At 54.8% G+C, this 20,297-nt stretch overlaps 2 protein-coding genes across 7 annotated transcripts; both read left to right on the top strand.

Moving 5' to 3' along the window:
* The first annotated feature begins 38 nt into the window (after positions 1-38).
* On the top strand, positions 39-6,744 carry CNKSR1 (connector enhancer of kinase suppressor of Ras 1). The gene is made up of 21 exons (XM_072027435.1): positions 39-197; positions 597-754; positions 1,329-1,519; positions 1,602-1,686; positions 1,850-1,891; positions 1,983-2,198; positions 2,265-2,324; positions 2,745-2,813; positions 3,034-3,153; positions 3,296-3,402; positions 3,787-3,914; positions 4,013-4,122; positions 4,310-4,340; positions 4,458-4,630; positions 4,716-4,789; positions 4,920-4,991; positions 5,094-5,167; positions 5,462-5,526; positions 5,603-5,717; positions 5,939-6,183; positions 6,259-6,744. The coding sequence occupies exons 1-21, from the start codon at positions 146-148 to the stop codon at positions 6,457-6,459; spliced, it is 2,388 nt and encodes a 795-aa protein (XP_071883536.1). The 5' UTR covers positions 39-145; the 3' UTR covers positions 6,460-6,744.
* Positions 6,745-7,712: 968 nt separating this feature from the next.
* On the top strand, positions 7,713-20,241 carry CEP85 (centrosomal protein 85). 6 transcript variants are annotated; one of them, XM_027443855.3, is made up of 14 exons: positions 7,713-7,820; positions 8,548-8,620; positions 9,198-9,350; positions 11,514-12,238; positions 12,899-13,032; positions 13,863-13,980; positions 14,371-14,556; positions 14,924-15,076; positions 15,352-15,506; positions 15,997-16,117; positions 16,574-16,624; positions 16,707-16,814; positions 17,449-17,677; positions 17,946-20,241. In XM_027443855.3, exons 2-14 carry the CDS (start codon positions 8,566-8,568, stop codon positions 18,107-18,109), a joined length of 2,352 nt encoding a protein of 783 aa, XP_027299656.3. In that variant the 5' UTR covers positions 7,713-7,820; positions 8,548-8,565; the 3' UTR covers positions 18,110-20,241. The 6 variants fall into 6 exon arrangements, with proteins under 6 accessions (XP_027299656.3, XP_071883448.1, XP_005020372.4 ...); XM_072027347.1 differs by lacking the exon at positions 7,713-7,820 and adding an exon at positions 7,842-7,860; XM_005020315.6 differs by lacking the exon at positions 7,713-7,820 and adding an exon at positions 7,950-8,345.
* Positions 20,242-20,297: the final 56 nt, after the last annotated feature.

Here is a 20,297-nt window from a genome sequence, read left to right on the forward strand (position 1 = left end):
TACTGGGCCGTACTGGGAGAGAGGGAGCGGAGGGAGGGAGGGAGGGAGGCCTCGGTGAGCGGCACCCGGGCGCGCCAATGGGGCCGGCCTGACCTGGTGCAGGTTTGTGGCGGGGCCGTGAGCTGGTTCCGGCCCTGCCGCCGCCATGGAGCCCGTGGGCGCCTGGGGCCCTGCACAGGTGGCGGCCTGGCTGCGAGGTGAGACCCCAAAACCCTAAAACCCACCCCCCACAGCCAGCTTGGGGTGCCCCAAACCCCATGGGGGGGACCCCAGTGGGGTGGGTGAGGAGGAGGAGGGGGGTGGCTCTGCTTTGGGGACAGTGCTGTGGTCGTGGTGGGGCAGAGATTCCCCCAAAAATGATCCCTGGGGGGTTGATATTTGGGGTGGGGAGGGTGGGGAAGGGGCTGTGTGTGTGTGTCCCCCAAGGCCATGGTGCTGAGACCTGGCGGGCTCATTGCACGGATGGCACCCTCCCTATAGCCAGGCGTCACCCCCAAATGAGTGACACGGGGGTCACCGAGCCAGGGGCTCAGAGCCCCCCATGGTCCCCCCCCCACCCCATCCGCCTGGCTCTAGGGGTGTTTTTTTTTGGGCAGGGCTGGACGCGGCGGTGCAGGGGTACCCCTTCGAGGCCTGGGGGCTGGCGGGCACCGAGCTGCTGGGGCTGTCGGCGGGGGGCCTGGAGGCGCTGGGCGTGCGGCGCGTGGGGCACCAGGAGCTGCTGCTGGACGCCGTGGAGCAGCTTCGAGCCCTGGTGAGCACGGGGCACCCATGGGTGCTGCTGGGGTGAGGGCTGGGTGAAAGGGAGGGGGGGTGGGGGTAAGCTGGGGGGGTGGAGGGGGGACACGGGGGAACCCTGGGGGGGATGGAGGGGGGGTTTGGGGTTATCCTGGGGAGATTTGGGGGCACCCTGCAGGGGGATGGAGGGGGGATTTGGGGTTACTCTGGAGGGGATGGGGGGGAGATTTGGGGTTATCCTGGGGGGGATGGAGGGGGGACATGGGGACACCCTGGGGGGAATGGAGGGGGGATTTGGGGTTACTCTGGGGGGATATGGGGGGAGTTTTGGGGTTACCCTGGGGGGCATGGAGGGGGGATATGGGGGGAGTTTTGGGGTTACCCTGGGGGGCATGGAGGGGGGACATGGGGACACCCTGGGCTGGATGGAGGTTTTTTGGGGGGACACGTGGAGACACCCTAGGCTGGATGAGACACAAGGGGGTTATCCAGGGCTGAACGGAGAGGGGGACGTGGGGTCTTGGAGCCCCCTGATCTGCATCCTGCCCCCCCATTCCCCATCCCGGCCACGTCCCCACTCCCCTCTGCAGGACACGGAGCTGGCGAGCACCAGCCTGCGGACGCTGACGGAGGGGCTGCGGGACCTGGCGCTGCGCACCCAGACCCTGGTGCTGGAGGGGCCGTCCGGGGGTGTCACCCCCCAGCCGCCCCCCTTCTCCCTGCTGGCCTGCGTGGTGGAGCTGATCCGGGCCGCCAAGGGGCTCTTCTCCTGGCTCAACAGGTGCGGGGCGGGCAAGGGGGGGCACCCATGGGTGCTGGGCGCACCCCCTGGCTGGCGCTGAGCTCTCCGCCCTGCTCCCCAGGTACCTTTTCTCCACCCTGAACGACTTTTCGGCCAGCAGGGACATCGTCCTGCTCTGCGCCCGGCTGGCGGAGGTGCTGCAGGCGGTGGGTGCTCGGGGTGCACTGTCCCGTGCCCCCAAACCTCTGTGCGATGTTGGGGGGGGGAGGAGAAATGGGGTGAGGGGGAGCTCCCTTTGGGGTCCCCCCTGGCTGGAAAAGGGGGGGCTGATCCATCCCGCTCAGCCCTGTGCTTTGTTCCCCCCCCCAGGACTGCTCGGCAGTGGAGAGGACTGGCCAGATCCTGCTGATCGTAAGTGTGGGGTGAGGAGGGGGCTGCAAATGGGGGGGGGTCCTGGTGGTCCTGCCCTCCCACCCCCCCATCCCCGTGTTTTCACCCGCAGTGCCAGCACATCGTGGGCATCTGCGAGAGCATCCTGGGCTGCAGCCCCCCGGCTCTGCTGGACCGCAGAGCTGTGCTGGAGCGCGTGGGGCTGGTGCCCCCCCCCGAGTCGTGGGGCAGCCCCCCAGAATCCCCCAGCACCCCCACGCTGCCCCCCAAACCATGGGGCAGCCCTCCAGCATCCCCCAGCACCCCCACGCTGCACTCCAACCCACTGGTGAGTCCCCCGGTGCCCCCCACCTTCCCTTTCCCGTGTCCCCCCCTCATACCACCCCCTTTTTAGGGCCTGGACATCATCTCTACCAGCTCCTGCCTGCACTTCGTGACCGCGAACAACTTGGAGGTGAGCTGGGGGCTGCCCCCCACTGCCTGCCACCACCCCCCGCTGTCCCCCGCTGTCCCCCTGTCCCCATTTTAGCCCCGGCCGTGGGAGATGCTGCCCCCCCCACCCCGCTGCAGCCCATGGGGCCGGATCCGGGAGCCCCTCCAGGCCCTAACCCACCTCCCCGTCCCCAAATTCGTGGGTGGCTGCGTGTGGCTGAGACCGGGCAGCTCATCACAGGGGTGGGCCCTGCTCTGCGCCCCCATCCCACCAGCCCCTCACCCTCCTGTGGCTGCCTGGCCCCAATCAGGGTCAGGCCCACGGGTTAATAATTAACCCCCCTTCGTTAACCACCCTCCTCCCACCGTCCCGTCACCCCCTGCCCTGGGTTTCCCAGGCTGGGAAACTTCCTGAAAGCCCCCTGCCCTGCCTCTGCCCCAGGCCCTGGCTGTGCAGGGGGGGCGCATCCTGCCCGGAGATGAGATCGTGCAGGTCAACGAGCAGGTGGTGGTGAGTGGGGGATGGATATGGGGTTTTGGGGTGCATGGGGGAGTGGGTATGGCTGGGAGGTTGTGGTTGGGGTACCTGGCACAGCTCAGGCCTGCAGGATGCTCACCTCTGGTTGGGGGAGGATTTGGGGGAGGCAGGAGCCGGGGTCAAGGGGGATTTGGGGTCCGGGAGGGTGCATGGGGCCGGGTTTTGTCCCCCAGTCAGCAGGGTGCTGTGGCAGGTGGGCTGGACACGCAGCAACCTGGCGAAGAAGCTGCTGGAGAAGGCGAGCGGGGTGACGCTGGTGCTGAAGAAGGTCCCGCTCAGCCCGCCTGGTTCCCCCCTGTCCCCCCGGCAGCAGGTGAGCAATCCCAGTGCTCCCAGTGCCAAACTGGGCTGTGCTGGGAATCGGGCAGAGCCAGGCACCTCCAGTACTGGCGGTACCTACAGCCCAGGGGTTGTGGGGGTGTCACCCCAAAACAAGGTGACGCTGCGGGACGCAGGCGCTGAGGCTCCATCCCCAGGTGCCAGGAGCCTTTTTGGATGCTGCGGATCCTCCCGGCGCCAAAAGCAGCGAGTGCCCCGGCAGCCCCGTGTCCCTGACGTCCAGGTGAGCCCTGGCCTCGTGCCCCACAGCCCCAAACCCCAAAACCCAAACCCCACGGCCCCATCCCCAGTGGGACCGGTGGCGTCGCGGCGGCCGAGCTCAGCCTGGGTCAGCTGCCGGCAGTCTTAAGCAACGACAACAACGACAACAGCCCCGAAGTGCCTCTGTTTGTAATTAATTTGCTTGGTAACGTTTTAATGGGGCAGAAACTATATTTAGAAATGACCCTTCTCCTCTCCCGGAATGGAAAGGCGTCCGCCCAGCCGTTGGCGCCGCGGGCCGGGCTGAGCTCGGTGCCGCCGGGAGATTTTTGGGGTGGGGAACGAGGCTGGTGCCCGGGCTGGGAACCCCGCAGGGGATATTTTTGCAGCTCCTTTCTACCCCCAGCGTGGCCGCCGACGTGGATTCGGGGCCAGACTCTGCACCGGACCCCGGCACCGACGAGGAGGACGAGCGTGACACGCGGCTGCCGGGGGAGGATTTGAGCGAGCTCCCCCCGGCACCGCTCGGCCGCGGTAGGAGGGGAGAGGAGGGGAAGGAGCCGCTGCTCCCCACGGGATGGGAGGCTGCAGGGAGGCTGTAGGGAGGCTGCAGCCCCGCTCACTCTTCCCAGGTGCCGTGGAGGACACGGTGTGGGAGGCCAGCACCCCACCGGGCACCCCGTGCTCGCCACGCACTCCTGCTGGGGCTCAGGGCGCAGAGCCCAGCCAGATCCCTGGGGAGGTGAGAGCCTTTGGGGGCAGCTGCAGGGGAAAAGGGATTTTTTATGTCCTGCCTGTTCCCAGTGGGGACAAGCTGTCGGGCTTGCTGCTGCAGGGGGGGTGAGGTGGGGGTCTTGGTGGTGCCTGGGCTCGCAGTGCTGCCCTCGCCTGCCTGCATCATCCCTAATTACTCATCCATCCCCTTCTAGGGCAGCCCCGAAACTGGACGCAAGCCCAAAGGTGAGCATGGTGCTGCTGGGACTGGTGCCAGCAGGGTGGGGAGAGCCGGGCTGGGGGCTTTCCTGCGGCTTGTCCCCCCCCTTCATGCTGATGTGCCCCCAAACCCTGCGCCCGCAGGAGTGGCCACCAGGCTGAGCCGCCGGCGGGTCTCGTGCCGGGACCTGGGCCGGGTGGACTGCGATGGCTGGCTCCTGAAGAAGAAGGACCACGTGGGCTTCATGGCCCAGAAGTGGAAACGGTGCTGGTTCGTGCTGAAGGGCCACACACTCTACTGGTACCACCACCCCAACGTGAGTGGGGACGCCCTCACACCCCCCCGCTGTGGGGCTCTGAATGCCGAGGCGGGCGCTGGACGCAGCCGTGTCTCCCCTGCAGGATGAGAAGGCTGCGGGTCTCCTCAACCTGGCCAGCTACAACCTGGAGAGCACGAGGGAGCAGAAAAAGAAATAGTGAGTGGGCACCACGGTGCCAGCGGGGTCCCCGCGGTGCTGAGGATGCTGAGGATGGGGGCTCGGGGCTGGCTCCGGTCCCCGGGGAGCCCCAGCAGCACGGGCAGCCGCCCGCTTGTCCTTCCCCCAGCGTCTTCCAGCTCTCCCATGAGAAATACAAACCCTTCATCTTCGCCGCAGAAACGCTGGCGGATTTAAGCATGTGAGTAACGCGGCGGCGCCTGACAGTCCTGCCACACCGGGATGGCGATGACCCTCTGTCTGTCTGTCCGTCTGTCTGTCTGTCCATCCTTTTTTCCCCCAGGTGGGTCAGCCACCTGATAACGGCCAAGACGAAGCATGCGCTGGCCCACCAGCCGGTGCCACACAGGGAGGAAGGTAACGGGGGACATATAATATATACAGGGACATATAATATATATGGGGACATATAATATATATAATGTATAATATATATGGGACATATAATATGGGGATGGCTGGGAGCTGTGGGTGGAAGCACCAGGAGCTTTGCCCAGGGTTTGGGGAAAAAGTGAGAAATGTTCTTCAAGAAGAGGAGAGCTGGGGTGATGCTCGGCCCCTGTGGGTGCTGGGGGTCCCTGCCCCGCTGGTGGGACCACCCCAGGACCTTCTGATCCCTCTGCTCCCTCCGTCCTCCCCTGTGGCCTCCAGACTGCTACAGCGAGACAGAAGCCGAGGACCCCGATGATGAAGCTCCCCGGCAGGGCTGTGACTCGGTGAGTGGCCCTAAGGGACATCCCGGGGAGGGGACGGGAGGTCCTCGCCTCACCTCCCGCCCTGTCTCTCCTGCAGCCAAAGAAAAGGCTGCAAAACACCCCAGAGAAAGGCCAGCTCTTCCCGGCCAGCAGCGAACCCAGCAGCACAGCCAGCAGCCCCCAGGGCAGCCCCCGGCCCTGGTCACCCGAAGGTAGGTGCTGGGGGATGTGGGGGCTCCATGCCCTGTGCTAAATGGTGTCCCCATTCCCTGTCACCCTGTGACCGACCTCCTCACAGCCACCCTTTTGCACGTGTGTGTGCAAGGGGGGAGTAAATCGAGCCCTTGCAGCGCTGTTGTTCTGCATTTTGTGCCTTCACCCCCATTTCGATCTCAGTCCCGGTCCCCCCTTTGGATGTGGGGTGTTCTCACAGGCAGGGGCGACCCCACAGGGTTTCAGGGCTGCCCCAAGCTCTGGTGCCCGTCTGCTCACCCAGAGCCCGGCGAGGAGGACCTGGAGAGCCTGATGCAGTGCCTGAAGCAGGGGGGGGTGTCCCTCATCGGGCGGCAGCGCTTCCTGACGCAGGAGCAGTGCCGCAGGTCCTTCGTCCGGCGCAACAAGAACCCCCACATCAACGAGAAAGTGCACGCCGTGCGGGCCCTGCAGAGCACGCTCAAGGTGGGAGCCCCCAGCCCTTGGCCCTACCCCGGTCCTTGCATGGCCGCCCCAAAAAACGACCTTTTTCCTTGGCAGGCGAAGCTGGCGGAGCTGCAGGCCCTCGAGCAGCTGCTGGACGATGCCACGCTCACCTCGGAGAAGTTCACGCGCTGGAAGGAAGAGCACCAGGACCTGTACCAGGAGCTGCAGGAGTGCTGGGCACAGCGGCAGGGCCAGGATGGCAGCGGGGAGCCCAAAGCCGAGCAGAGCCCCCCAGGAGAGGCAGCCAAACCCTGACACCCCCCCCCCCCCAGGATCTCTGGCATCTCCATAAAACTCATGGTGCTGGTGGGTGCCTGGCAGGATTTGGGGCAGATCTGAAGGCTCAGACCCCTTCTGCTACATCACCCACAGGAGCGGGACGTTGCAGGGATGCTCTTGCTTTTTTCCCAAGGACGTTTTACCTTGGCCACATGTTTGCAATTTGGGGCCTTTTCCTGGAGGACCACGCTCCCACCGTGTGCCAGCGTGGTGCCTCCGCCTGGGCTCTCTTCTGTAAATAAAAACCGTGTCGGTTTTTGAGGGCTGGTGGTGCTTTGGTTTTCCTGGTGCTGAAGTGTCCCCGCAGAGACAGCCAGCCCCCACTCACGCCATGTGGCAAGGAAGCGTCGACGCCAGCTTCATTTCAAGCGAAAAACTACCAGCCAGGAGGTAAAGATGGGGAACGGACCCACCTCTCCCACCCAGTGACAACCCTGGGGGTGTCCAGGGGTCCCATAGTGGGAGGCTGAGGAGCCACTGGGACCCCATGGTGAGCAGCGTGGCCCCCACGAGACCCTTGGTGGGACCCACTGTGTCCCAGCACCTCAGTAATCCACCTCGTAAGGGTCCAGCCCGGTGACAAACCCACTCTTTTTGCAGAAATTGCCCCAAAAACCGCTGGGCCAGCTCCCTCCAGCGAGGGGTGGCCGTGGTGGCCGACCTGCCCAGCCGAGCAGGGGAAGGGTTGTGCTGGGGGAAGCTGCCCCCAGCAGTGTTTTTGGGGGGTTTGTGGGGATACGGGGGTCCTGAGGAGGTGGTGGGACCCGTGAGGCTGCGGGTGGGGGGCAAAGGGGTCAGGGGAAGGGAAGCTCGAGGAGCGTTTGGGCAGCGCTGGGAGCCACAGGGTCGGGTGCTGGGGGACTTGGGGACACTGCAGTGGGTGACACTGGTGGGGGGGGGCATGGTTGGAGCAGGCAAGCTCCAGCTTTAATGGCTTTAGGGGGCTCCTTCTCCAAACGTAATGATTTTAGGGTTCCTTCTCTAACTTTAATGACTTTAGGGTTAATGACTATAGGAGGTCATTAGGGCCTAGGCAGGCGGGGGGGGGGGCTGCGGCCCCGTTGCTAGGCAACGCCTCCCCTCCGCCTCAACACTGCGCATGCGCAGCAGCACAGCCGGCGCCCCGCCCTACGGGTGGGCACTGCGGGCACTTCCCTTCCGCTACCCGCCGGCGGGGCGGGGAATGGGCGTCGGGGACAGCCAATGAGCGACGGGAGGGGGCGGAGCCAGCGCATTTGATAGGCTGCGAGGGAGGACGCCGCGCTTTGGCCCCGCCCCCCCGCCGGGGCTGTAACGGTCGCGGCGCGCGGGCAGCGCGGGCGCCGCCGCGGAGCCAGGTGAGGGCCGGGCCCGGAGGGGGCAGCGCGGCCCCGTGAGGTGAATTTGGGGCTCTGTGAGGTGAAACCGGGCCCGTGTGGTTTATTGGAGCCCCGTGAGGTGATTTGGGGCCCCCCTGAGGTGAATTGGGGCCCCCCGAGGTGACACCGGCCCCCCCCCTGAGGTGAAACCGGCCCCCCCCAGGGCCTCAGCCCCTCAGGCCGGGCGCTGCCGCCTTCCCCTCACGGCCCGGGCCCGTCCCTGGCTGCGGGAGCGGCCCCGAGCCCGCTGCTGGATCTTGGGACGCGGCCGGGGGCTCCCCTGCGAGGGCAGGGCCGGGCTGTGTTGGATTTCGGGCTTTTAAAGGGAAATTTCCAGTCGCTGTGAGAGCCGGTGTGCAGATCGCACGGTGACTGCTGCTCTGTAAATAACTACAATGGATTTAACACATGCCCCGGCTGAAAGGTGCTGCTGAGCAGCTGTGTACCTGGGGAATGCTGCAGACAGGAACTTTCCTCAGTTCTCAGGCACGAAGAAATCCTGCAGTAAGTGCTCGCTTTTAAGAACTGCCTCTGTTGCTGCAGAGATGAAACAGTGATGCCCTGGGGGGATACTAATTAAATCCGCAGTGCTGCTTTACTCTGGATGAAGGGTGGCCAGCGTGTGTGTGTACGCTGTGCTTGGTCAGTGGGAGCAGGGTTTGGTTTGTACTCGTTTAAAGGATGTTTTTTATTTATTGCCTTGTAGTTGACTGGAACAGATAAGATGGCTGCTCTTGAGAAACACCCAGACCTGAGGCTCCAGCAGAACAGTCCCTCGGGTAAGGGCAGTCTTTCCTTTAAAGCTGTGCTGCTGTGGGATCCTGTTTCAGGTTCCCTGAGGAGACGTGACCCTGAGAAGAGTTATTTACCAAAAGCTTTTTATTAGAAGACAACGTCCTGTTCCTGCCAAGTTAAATCATTGCATGGATATCCAAGGGTGGACCATCATTTGATAATGGACCTTTCCTGGAATGATAACCAATAAATTGGGAAGAGTTCTGAACAACTGACACAAGGAGTTCTTAACAACTAGCACAAGAATGTATCTGTACCATTAATAGTATTGCCACGTGCTGACACTGCTCCTAATTATCAGAGTGTCAGTTTAGTGCAGTATCACCAAACTTATCAGTGGGAGTATAATTTATTGCTGGTGATTCTGACTTCCTTAACAAGATTGTTTTTTTTTTTTTTTTATATATATCTGTTGATATTATTTGACCTCCTTGTGCTCACAAAAGAAATTTCTTTAGCAACAATAGTAAGGGTAATTAAGCATGGCTTATTAAATGATATAGTAAAAGGCTTTTCAGTCTGTTGGCTAATACATAAACTTTGCTGCCTTTTTCTCTCCAGCTCCCAGCCCCACTCAGAAGAGTCATTTCTCAGAGACTGACTGGAAGACGCCGATGTTGTCTGTGAAGTTCCAGAGCCGCATCAGTCGCTGCTCGAGTGTGGCCGACAGCGGGGATGCGGGCATTGGGACCTCCTGCTCAGACAGCACGGAAGGTAATTGTCAGCATGGGATCACACAGTAACAGTCCCAGATTTTTGGTTTTTCTTAAGACCAACAAGCATTAAACAGCCCAGTATTACTGAACCCCAGAGAATGTAGAAGTTGGAGGGAGCAGAATCTGTCATGATGTTTAGAGACATTTCCAAATCAGTGCTGAACTGCACAGATATGCTGCCTAAAATACAGAAAAGTAATTAAGGAAATCACTTTTTCTGCAAGCTAGCCTTTTAACTGCAATAAGCATTTTTAATTGCCTAGAGAGCCATATCAGTGACTTGCTGTTTAATACTGGTGTACAGGTGATTTAGTCTTGTGTGCTTTTTTTAACAAATCATTCATAGCTGCCTCTAGAGACTTTAGGTCAGTGTGCCTTTGTGTGTAAGTTCTGTCAGTGTTGAAGTTGTGTGCTTCTTCCTGGAGAGTGCTGGAGTCTTGCACTCAGCTAAAGCATGGTGAATGGCACTGCTTGACCTGGTGTTCCCTCGTGCTTGTATTTTTGTCTTCGTTCATGAGAGGCATAAAACACTATTGATTCACTGCTTCTTCCAGCAGTGAGGAAGCTTGTGTTATTTAAAGCAAGATGCTTCACCCATTTATACAAGCTGCCCTGTGTCTTTTGAGGGAGCTACAGATCTTAATATCCATGAGGTGAGACGAAGGCTTTTAAAAACATATGGCCTGTGGAAATATTACTAAAGGGTGTGTTTAGGAGTCTCCTCTAGCCTTTCTCAAAATAATAAAGCTCCCAGTTGTATGCTGAGGGCACAGGAGGTGATGTTTCTTTGGGGAATCGCCCTTCTGAATATTGTAGAGCAATAGCCTTGTTTCTTAGAGCTTAGGCTGTATTGCAGCACCAAAAGCTGGCTGAGCCATGCTGACTTTCAGGTCAGTTCATCGCTCAGAAATGTTGTTGTGACGACCCTTAGCACATTCAGGGAAGCGATTCCAGCATCCGCACGTGGCGTGCTAGTCAGTGAACTCGGGTTCCTGATAGTGACACTGGGGGATAAATTTAGGGGCTGTAAAAGGAAACTGTACTGTCTCTCTGCTGTTTGCCAAGGTGAATGTACTTGGGACTGCTCAGTAGCACAGTGTTCTCTGGAGTTCCTGGGCACAGCCCAGCAGTGTCTGAAGAGATTTGTTTTCTGCTCATTTTTGAGGAAAGGTTCTTGTTCCTTTATCGTGATAGTTTCCTGTGGTTTGGTGATGGTCTCTTCAGAACCTGGTTTCAGTCATCTTCAGGTTGTTACCTTTTATTCCTCCTTGTAGCAGTGCTTTGAGGTTATAGCTGCCCGGGGGGTGACCTTGCAGTCCTGACCTTGGATTAAAGAAACATCATATGGGGATGGGCCTTAAGCCAAACCCGTGAGGAAAACAAGCTTGTGTATCTGGGAGAAACCCGAAATTAGTGTGATACACGATGTGTCGGGACGAGGAGAGGAAACAGGCGTTTGGGTGTTTGCCTTTCTCAGCTCTTGCTGTTGCTGTATTGAAATCTGAGAGCTGCTAAGAATAACCCTACGCAGCCAGGTTTGGTGTCTGTCTGACAGGACAGGCTCACGTTGGGGTGCGTTTGCTGTATCTCGTTTCCTGTGGCAATATTGGAGAGCCATTCCTGTAGCCTCTGGAAAAAGCTCTTTTCCTGCTGCATCCTGGAGGAGTTCGAAGGTCAGCTTCTTGGTGATGTAGTGTTCAGCTGTGTTTGAAGCTCACCATGGGCTTAGTGGAGTCTCCAGTTAGCTTTGGTTACAAGTCAGAGCCGCTGAGCTGAGGGACGGGCAGGGCAGAATCACGGTCTCAGTGTTCAGCTGTGTAAGTTTCAGCCTTTTTATTCGATTTAAGGGACTTGGTTTCTGTGTGTGTTGAAAGGTAACCTTATTAACTTGAGATTATGTTTGAGTGGCTGGTGTATTAGCTAGCTAGAGTCAGTTAACAATGTGTACTGAGCTAAATGTGGATTCTACCTGTGGTTCTACTGTGGTAGGAAAATGTCAACAGGCTGCTAAAACCTATCGTGAGGGGGAACACAGATGTGCCTTGGTTGTGCTTTTGTATGGGGGAATGTTCGCTTTTTTAGATTCTTTAGGAAAGTTGTCCAGCTGCTCGTGCAGACTATTTCTAGGATTGTAATTAAAGCCTTGCTCTTCTTCCCCTAGATTTCTGCAATTCCAGTAACGGTTCCTCATTCCAGCCCATCAAAACCCAAGTGACCATCCCGACAGCCCATGTTATGCCATCCACGTTGGGTGCCTCACCCTCCAAGCTGGGCTTGGCAGGAGAGCAGAGCTGTTCGCAGAGTGCTTCCAAAACTGCTCTGCCAGGTTCGGCTTCTGAACACGCAGGACTCATGAGAAACGGAGACTTCAATGCCGGGAAGTCATCTCAGGTGCCGCCCAGGGATCTCTTGCGTCTCTACGGGACTTCAGGGGAAAATGGTTTTGAGCAATCCTGGCATCCTGTTTCTGATCACATGAGAACAGAAGATACTTGGAAGTTTGACACCCCTGCCATTGAGCGCACCCTTAACCAGTCTGTCTTGCTGGATAGTTTGTGCACTGACCCTCTCCACAGGTTTCAGAAGTTCAATCCAAACCCTGGGGCAGCTGAAGCAGGGAAGGAACATTATAAGGTGCTGCCAGAGAGCAAGCAGGCTGCAGGGGCTAATGGAGCCTGCGAAACCCAGGACGGAACGTGGCCAAGTGGCAGCAGGCTGATGCCAACGGGACTCCAGGCTAACAATTTCTTTTCAAAACCAGTAACTCCTGCATCTCGGGCATGGATGCAAGACACCTGCACGCTACATCCGCATGAGAGGGTCTGCGAGCTCAGTGCTTGGAAACAACAGCTGGAGAATGTGCGGTTGCAAATAGAGCAAATGCAGGTAGGGGGCACGGGGTGTGAATGTACTGGTTTGAAACCCTTCCTCTCTTCAGTTGTGAATAATTGGTTTGGACTCGTGAAGCAAGAGAGAAAATGTCTCCTGCTTCTCCCCATCTTGCATTAAAAGTGTCCTAATTACCTGTTTTTACATCATGGGGGGTATCACAGGTGTCACTTGACGTGCTGCTTATGCTGAGCAGTCCTTTATTATGTTGCAGCACTGCACAACACTTCAGTTCGGGTCAAGAGGTGAATATTCCGTCCACCAGAAACAGCAAAGAAAACTCATCAGTTTCCAGAAGTTTTTAGCTATTTATGGAATAATTTTATTCTGTATCTAAGAGTTAGGAAGCAGATTGTCTCGAAAGATGCATTAAACTGCCGTTAGTTTTTTAGAGGGGAAGTTTGTTTATTGCCTCCTACCAGCTGTACCCTAATGGAGACAAATTGTTTCCAGTGAGCTAGCACAGTGATCTAAAATTATTTGTTAATCTCCAGTTGTGCTTGGGCAAAGTTACTCGTTCTTGGACATCAACAGAGACTGAAATAGCTGTGTCCTGGCATGCAGATGAGCACACTGTGTGCAAAATAGCTCTAGCAATGTTGCAATTACCTCTGTGGAGCATAAACCTCTCCCTTGTTGTTTTGTCTCCTCTTTCAGTTGCAAAATGGAGGTGCCTGCCACCACCCCGCGATGTTTTCTCCTTCGCTACCTACTCCCGATTCAGCCCAGTGGATCAATATCCTGAACTCCAATGAAAACCTGCTCAAGGAGAAAGAGCTCCTCATTGACAGGTGAGAGCTTGATGCTGCTGTGTAGCGTAAGGACTTGAATATTTCCGTTTGGAAAGGGACGGTTTTGAAAAGACCAAAGAAAGTTCATGTCTCCGAGTCCCTTTAACCTGAATGATCTTTCTTGTTCTGTAAAGAACACAGTGACCTTTGAGAACAGTCTGCTATTCTCACATGCTCTCCTGCCCTTTGTGGAAGTGGGATGGTGATCCATGAGGGTTCAAATAAAGCAGTTTCAGTTATAATTTTACGTTTTATAACGAATAAAGGTTTTTGTTTACATCACAGTTACGTAGAATGTCGAAACTACTACCTCTTTCCTTGAGGAGCTTCTGGGAGCTCTTGGAGATAGTTATTTAAAATTTGTTCCTTGTGAGTTTGGGCTGGCAAGGAACACTTCTAGCTAATGTCTGTATGCTTTCTGAAAAAGTTTTAAAGAAAATTGCCTTCAGCATTTGGGCTGTAAATACCTCTTCTGCTTGCTCATTTTGAGTCCTCTGTTCATTTCACTCAAAGATCCACAGTCAAGCGGGATTCTCCAGGACGTGCAGGGCTTGCGTGTTTTATGTACGACTGCTGCTGTGGGGGGCGGTGCAGGAATTTTTTTTAAGGGAAGAGACAGAAGAAAAGTTTAAGTAAATTGTGAAGAGGTCAAAAATGAGCTTTCAGATTACTTCTCTGCAGGTTAGTTCTGAGCTGTAGGGCTGTCTTTCCTCTGAGCTTGTCACTATATCAAGCGTTAGAGTTACTGTGGCCTCATTTATGTTTTAAAAAGAAGGCGTATGTTTGAGAACAGTGTATTATCTGCTTTGGTTGGTTTTGTTTCTCTACAGGCAAAGACAGCACATATCCCAGCTGGAGCAGAAGGTCCGGGAAAGTGAACTGCAGGTTCATAGTGCCCTGCTTGGCTGCGCAGCGCCCTATGGAGATGTCTACATGTTGAGAATGCAGGTAGTTAGGTGCAACAGGCTGTCAGGGGGAAATATGTATTGAATCCCCCGGTCCTACCACTTCTCATTAGGTATTTTCTGAGTAGGAGGGCTATGCAGAGTATAATTACCCTTTGTGTGTGGTCCTGATTATCTGACATCTCTGAGAGTGGCTGTGACTCTAGAGATTTCAAGCCCTGAAGCACTGAGGTTTGTTTAGAAGCTGTGCTAGTGATGCAAGTGCCTGGCAGCACTATGACAAGTGTTATTTCTTGCTATGTATAAGGTGGGCTGAGTGATGCTTGGATGTTAGGAGGGCTTAGCCACAGCTCTGAGACAAGCTGGCTGCTTAGTGCCAGTTCATAACTGTTAGCTCTGACAGACAGAATTCACAGGCTGCTTGCGTTCACAGGAGCTGCAACGGGAGAACACGTTTCTCCGAGCACAGTTCACAGAGAAGACTGAATCCCTCAGTAAGGAAAAGATTGAATTGGAGAGAAAACTGGCTGCTGCAGAGGTGGATGCAAAGCTGATCCGGGAAACACTGAAGGAAACTATGCAGAAACATGCAGAGGAGTTAAAGAAGCAGGAGGAAAGGGTATGATCCCATCGCTCTAGAATTGAGATGTCTTTTGTTTAAGAAGCCAAAATTCATTCTAATGCCTTGGTGGATGAAAGCTTTCCATGGCAATGTAGTATTGTAGGTATTTTCTGATCTCAGTGTAGAGTACTTTGGTTTATAAGCCAAACCCCTTCCTCCGGTAGTTAGAATTATTTCAGCACCTATTCTTTTAACCGGAGAAGAAGGCTGTCTTTCTCTAAGTGAGAGAGATGCTGCTGAGGTAAGGTGGTCTTGCATTTTGAGGTTGAGTGCTGTGCAAACAGGTAAATAAGTGGACATATAGAGGACTAATGAATGGACAAGAAATTATATGAACTAATCTTGTATATAACCATCCCTGCAGATAAAGGGGAGAGACAAACACATTAATAATCTTAAAAAGAAATGCCAGAAGGAATCGGAACAAAACAAGGAGAGGCAACAGAGAATTGAGACCCTGGAACGATACCTGGCTGATCTGCCAACTCTTGAGGACCACCAGAAGCAGAATCAGAAGGTAAAACCTTCTCTAAGTCGTGATGTTGTCTTCCTACTTTTCTGAGTGTCTCTTCAGATACTTGCTCAGGCGGCTTTTCTAGATCCACAAATAATCCCTTGTGTAGCTGCCCAAGTTAAGTTTAAGTCTACACCTCTGAACATTTGTCCTCCAAAAAGGGCAATGAGGAATGGCCACACAAGTAGTAAAAAAAATCTGCCTCATGAGTGTGGTTGAAGCATGTTGTGTGGTGAAATTCCTGGGAGACCTCTAGAGTGTTGTGATTGCCTTTGCAGCTAAAGGAATGTGAGCTGAAGAGTACTGCTCTGCAAGAAACAGTGCTGGCACTGGAAACAGAGCTTGGAGATGTCCGGGCTGCATTCAGGGAGCAAGAGGTGCAGCTGGAAACCCAAAAACACAAGGAACTGGAACTTCTTTCTACTGTGCGCAGGTAAAAATCTGGAGGATTAGGATGAGCTTCATCTTAGGACTGAAGTAATAGCTGCACAAGGACAGTGAGAATTCAGCACAGCCATTGTCCCACCTCTCAGAACCGTGTCAACAAGGATTCATGATGATTGTGACCACTCACCAAAGCCCTGTGCAAATTCTGCATGCCAAGAGTGGAGGGTGGGAGCAGAACAAAATAGCTGAAGGAAGCAGCAACTCCTCTTCATCACATGAGTTTCTCTCTTGGTTATTGGTCTCAGTGTAACTTCCTGGAAAGCAGACCTGTGGCCTTCAGTCGTTAGGTCTCTGAATGTTATGCCCAGGGCTGTGTCCAGGGAGTGGGGCCCCTTTCACAGCTCTTGCAGTCTTCAAGCTGGGCTGCAAACAGGTTGACACTGCCATCTGCTATGAAAAGCATTTGCTTCCTCATGTTGTCTAGAGAGGGAAACACCCCAAATAAAGCTGTTTCTCCCATGGTGTTCTAATTTCAGCTTGCAGGACAAGGTGCAGCAGTGTGTAAAGAATGTGGAGAGAGGACCTGCACAGGATGGGGACAAACAACAGAAGATAGAAAATGACTCTCTGAAGAAAGAATGTGACTGTCTCAAGAAGGTAACAGGCCCTCCCAACCAGGAACCACACTTTTTTTTTTTAATTTCCACTGAGTCACTAGGCACAAAAAATGAATCGGACTTCAGCATTAGTAGGCAGTTACAGTTTCTGTAGTTACAGTAGGCAGTTTCTGGAGTTCCAAACAGAAAAGTTTTAAGAGCTGTTCTTGGTGTGAAAACGATGCACTCGTGGGATAACCCTAGAGAGAAGTTGCAGAATACAGAGAAAGAGGAAAACCACAAGAATGCAACTTCACCAGTCTTTTTATAGCTGATATATCTTTCATCGGGTGCATTTTATCAGGGAATCTAAGTCCTCTACTAACAGAGGCAGTAATTAAAGCAGTAAGTGGATAGGAATGAGGAGGAGTGGGGACGCTGTCCTACTGGAGGAGAAGTCGGTGTTATTACTGGAAGTCTGTGTGGCCAGTTCTTATGTCTCTGCTTTTGATTCCAGATTGTGGACAAACAGCAGAAAAAGATGGAGCAGTTGTCTTTGAAAGTAAAGGTGAGAGGTGACTGGAGGCAACTAGAAATTGAATCTGCTATAAAGCAAGTTAGATTTACTGTTTTCCCGTGCTCTGTTCCAGAACCTGGAAGAACAGGTGGCCCAGGAAGAGGGGACAAGCCAAGCTCTGAAAGAGGAGGCAATGAGAAGGGAAAATGCACTGCAGCAGCTCCGGACTGCTGTGAAAGAGGTCAGAGTGGTGTAGAGTACCTGAGCATAGCAGTTGAGTGAAAAGTAGGTTATGTGTTCTAGGAGTGCTTTTAATTTGCAGTCAACAGCACAGCCTCTCCTGCTTCTGTCACTTGTTCTCTCAGTGCTCTGAAGAGTCCCTTGCTGTTCTGAAATAGGAAGAAGTTTCAGCTGGGGCTGCGGGTTGTGCTGGAGAGCACTGAACCAGCCAGCTGGGGGCAGCAAGGCAGTGAGCAGGACTCAAATTCACTGCAGCGCTGGCTGAAGGGCAGGGCTGAGCCCCAGTCTCAAGCCTAAAAGGAACCTAAGCATGGTGGCAGCCCTTGCGGGAAGGGAAGGTCAATTTTGCGGTGAGAGGTTGATGCACAACTTCCTGAAAGGCTCTCTGCTGCTTCACACCTCAGCAGGGATGGTGCAGCGCTGCGGTGCTGCTGTCTGAACCAGGAAAGCAGACTGCTCACACCCTGTAGGACTGCCACTTGCTCTCTCTCATCTAGTGAGAGTCTGGAGGGCTCGATATGGAAACCTGCTCCTCCTGTCCTCAGTGTTCCCATCGTGGAGCAGTTGTTCTGTTGCTGTGAAGTGCTCTTGTTCTGTACTAAGTGATCACTAATCTGCTGTGGCCACTTGTTCAGCTTTCAGTGCAGAACCAGGACCTCATTGAGAAGAACCTGACCCTTCAGGAACGACTGCGGCAGGCAGAGCTAACAGCTCAGCCCCTGCCTGCTGAGACAGCCCACCTTGCCCAGGAGCTGCACACTGAGCTGGCCAGCTGCCTGCAGGATTTGCAGTCTGTCTACAGCATTGTCACTCAGAGGGCGCAGGGCAAGGATCCCAATCTCTCCCTGCTCCTGGGTATTCGATGTAAGTATGCGGAGTGGTGGCATAGCAAACCCTTTGGCTCATGTGCTGCAGTAGAATTAAGTACCTCACATAAAGCATGGAAGGTTCTCATCTTCCTGGGCTTCTGAACCTTCCTTCTGTAGTTAGCACGCTGTGAAGATGCGTGCTATAACAACTAAACGATAAGTAGTACCTCTGTTGCAAACACGCGTTGTTTTTCTGTGTCGTTTGCTAATGACCCTTGGTCAGAATTGCATGTCTGAGGTAACTCCTCTCTCTGACTCCCCAGCTGCACAGTACTCAGCCAAGGAGAAGGATGACCTGCTGAGCCCCGATGTGCTTGCGAAAAAACTGGTGGAGGTAAAACAGCTTCACAAAGAGGTGGAGGACTTAAGGACGGCGATATCTGACAGATATGCTCAGGACATGGGAGACAACTGCATCACTCAGTAAAGAACTCTCCCCAAAGTAAGACAGGAAATGAAGACTTGAAACTCTCGGGAGACTAGAGCTCCTGCAACCGAAAACCTATTCAGCACTTTACCATCCCTATGCTTGGGTACAAGACGTGGCTTATCCATGAGAAATCAGGGGGGTTGTTGCCAGAAGCGTTGAGCTGCTGACTGGCCAACTGGAATCATTCAGGGCTTCGGTGTCGGGCTTTGCAGTAGCTTTGATCTTGTGGAATGTGTTTGTGCTGTATTTGCTGGAGCTGGTGTGGTCTCTGACTCTGGGAGATGAGTTCTGAATAGCCTTCCAGGCATGTCAAACGCTGAACATGCAAATGTGACAGTTAAAACCAACACTAAAAGGAAACAGATGCCCTGGTCTTTCTGATAAATTCTCTGTGCAGATCCTGTGCAACTTGTAAGACCGGAGTATTATCAGGGTGTTTGGGGGAATTCTGGATTTCGTAGGCAGGCAGGTGTGCTAGTTATACCACTGCTAATTACACCAAGGTGCTACAGGCTTCTCAGATGCTCTGTGTGCAGTTCTGGCTCGGATACTTGTGTAGGCACGCGTGGAACAGGACCTGCTTTGCTCAGGTAGATGCAACCAGAGTCTTCTGGTAGCCAGCAGAAGTTAGGGAATAAAGCAACACTACAAAAAGACTCCAAATGCTCCCCCCAAGCCCTGTTACCCCCAGAAGCCTTAAGCCTTTTATCCCCTTGAGATGGCACTCTTGAGTGTGAGTATGATTCAGCCTGAGGAAGCAGATTGATGCTGAAGTGCCTTAATGTGCTGGAGAAACTTCCTGTCCACGCGCTGCCCTGTGCCTAATGCATCTGCTGGCAGGGCAAGGAGTGGCTGTTCCTGAAAGCAGCCTTCAGAGCCATCACAAACCATCCTGCAGAGCCTTGAATGTACACAGCCCCTGCCGGGGGGCCCTGCTGCAGGCCAGTGGGGAGACACCTCTGCTTGGGTCTCTGCTCGTTAGGGAGAAAGCCATTCCGGTCCTGAGAGGCAGCAGGATTGTACAGCTGGGTCTGAGAGCTCTTCCTGATCCTGGAGAGGCTCTGACTTTGTTCTAGTGCCCCTGGTTCTCTGGTTGCTCCCCACTCCCCTCCTAAATAATTGGATTTCTAAATAAATCAGCGTGGGCTGCGGCTCACTTTGTCACAGCCTCCTGAATCCGAGTGGCAACTTCTCAGTACTGAGTGTTGGCTGAGGCAACGCTGCGGTGCTGAGGGTGAAACTTGGTTTGGTTGCCACCTCACTCTTGACTCACAAGCTAAGAGACAGTGATAAAACAGGGGAAAAACGCTGCTGAAACTTCTGCCCACTCAGATGTTGTTGGTTCGTGTTGGGGCTCTGAGCCCCACCTTTAGGAGAAATGTTGTTGTTATTCCTTTGAGTTAAAAGTTGAGACCAAATCTGTTTTGTTCTTGGAGCTGGGCCACCGGGGGTGATGAATTGGTGGGTATGCCATCCCGCAGCACAGCTTGGGGAGCTTCCAGCAGCTGATGCGTTACACTTCTGGCTGTGTCTGTCCCCAGGCTGCTGATGCCACGTCCTGAGCTAACTGGGGGCCAAGGCTGGTTCCTGAAGTCACTTGTCCTGGCTGCCAGGAGCTCTGGAGGCACAGGAGGCAGAGCAGTGCCAGCTCTGCAGCCTACACTGTGCTCATGTTCTTGGGGTGCAGGCAGGAGATTTAATTCCCAGGCACTGCAAATAGGATCATAGCACAGAAACCTCATCTCAGCCCCTGCTCGCAGCCTCACATCAGGCCCTGTGGCTGGGCTGGCTGTGTCAGCTCAGGCCCCTTCCCCAAACCATGGCTTCTGTGTCGCTCAGGTCGTGTTATTCCCTTTGGGGATGAGAGATGCCCGTGTCGTTACCCTGCAAAACTGGACTGTGGCTTAAAACGGTGATTCCTGTTTGTGTCTGTGTGCCTGCCAGCCCTCAGGTGGGGGAAATGTTGGATTTGCACAGCACCCAGGGCCGGGGCAGCAGGACCACGTCCCTCACCTTACCCCATTGCCTGTGTGTTGCGGTGTCGGGTCGAGCACGGGCGTGTTTATACGAGCATTTGTCTTACCCACTTGTTTGTATTTTTGTGTCTAAAATAAAGCTGCTCTGCTCCACTCGTGCAAAGCAGTCCTGTGTGAGCAAAGCAACGATTTGGGGGGGGGGGGGGAGG

This window comes from Anas platyrhynchos, chromosome 24 (genome assembly GCF_047663525.1).
Source record: "Anas platyrhynchos isolate ZD024472 breed Pekin duck chromosome 24, IASCAAS_PekinDuck_T2T, whole genome shotgun sequence".
Taxonomy (NCBI): domain Eukaryota; kingdom Metazoa; phylum Chordata; class Aves; order Anseriformes; family Anatidae; genus Anas; species Anas platyrhynchos.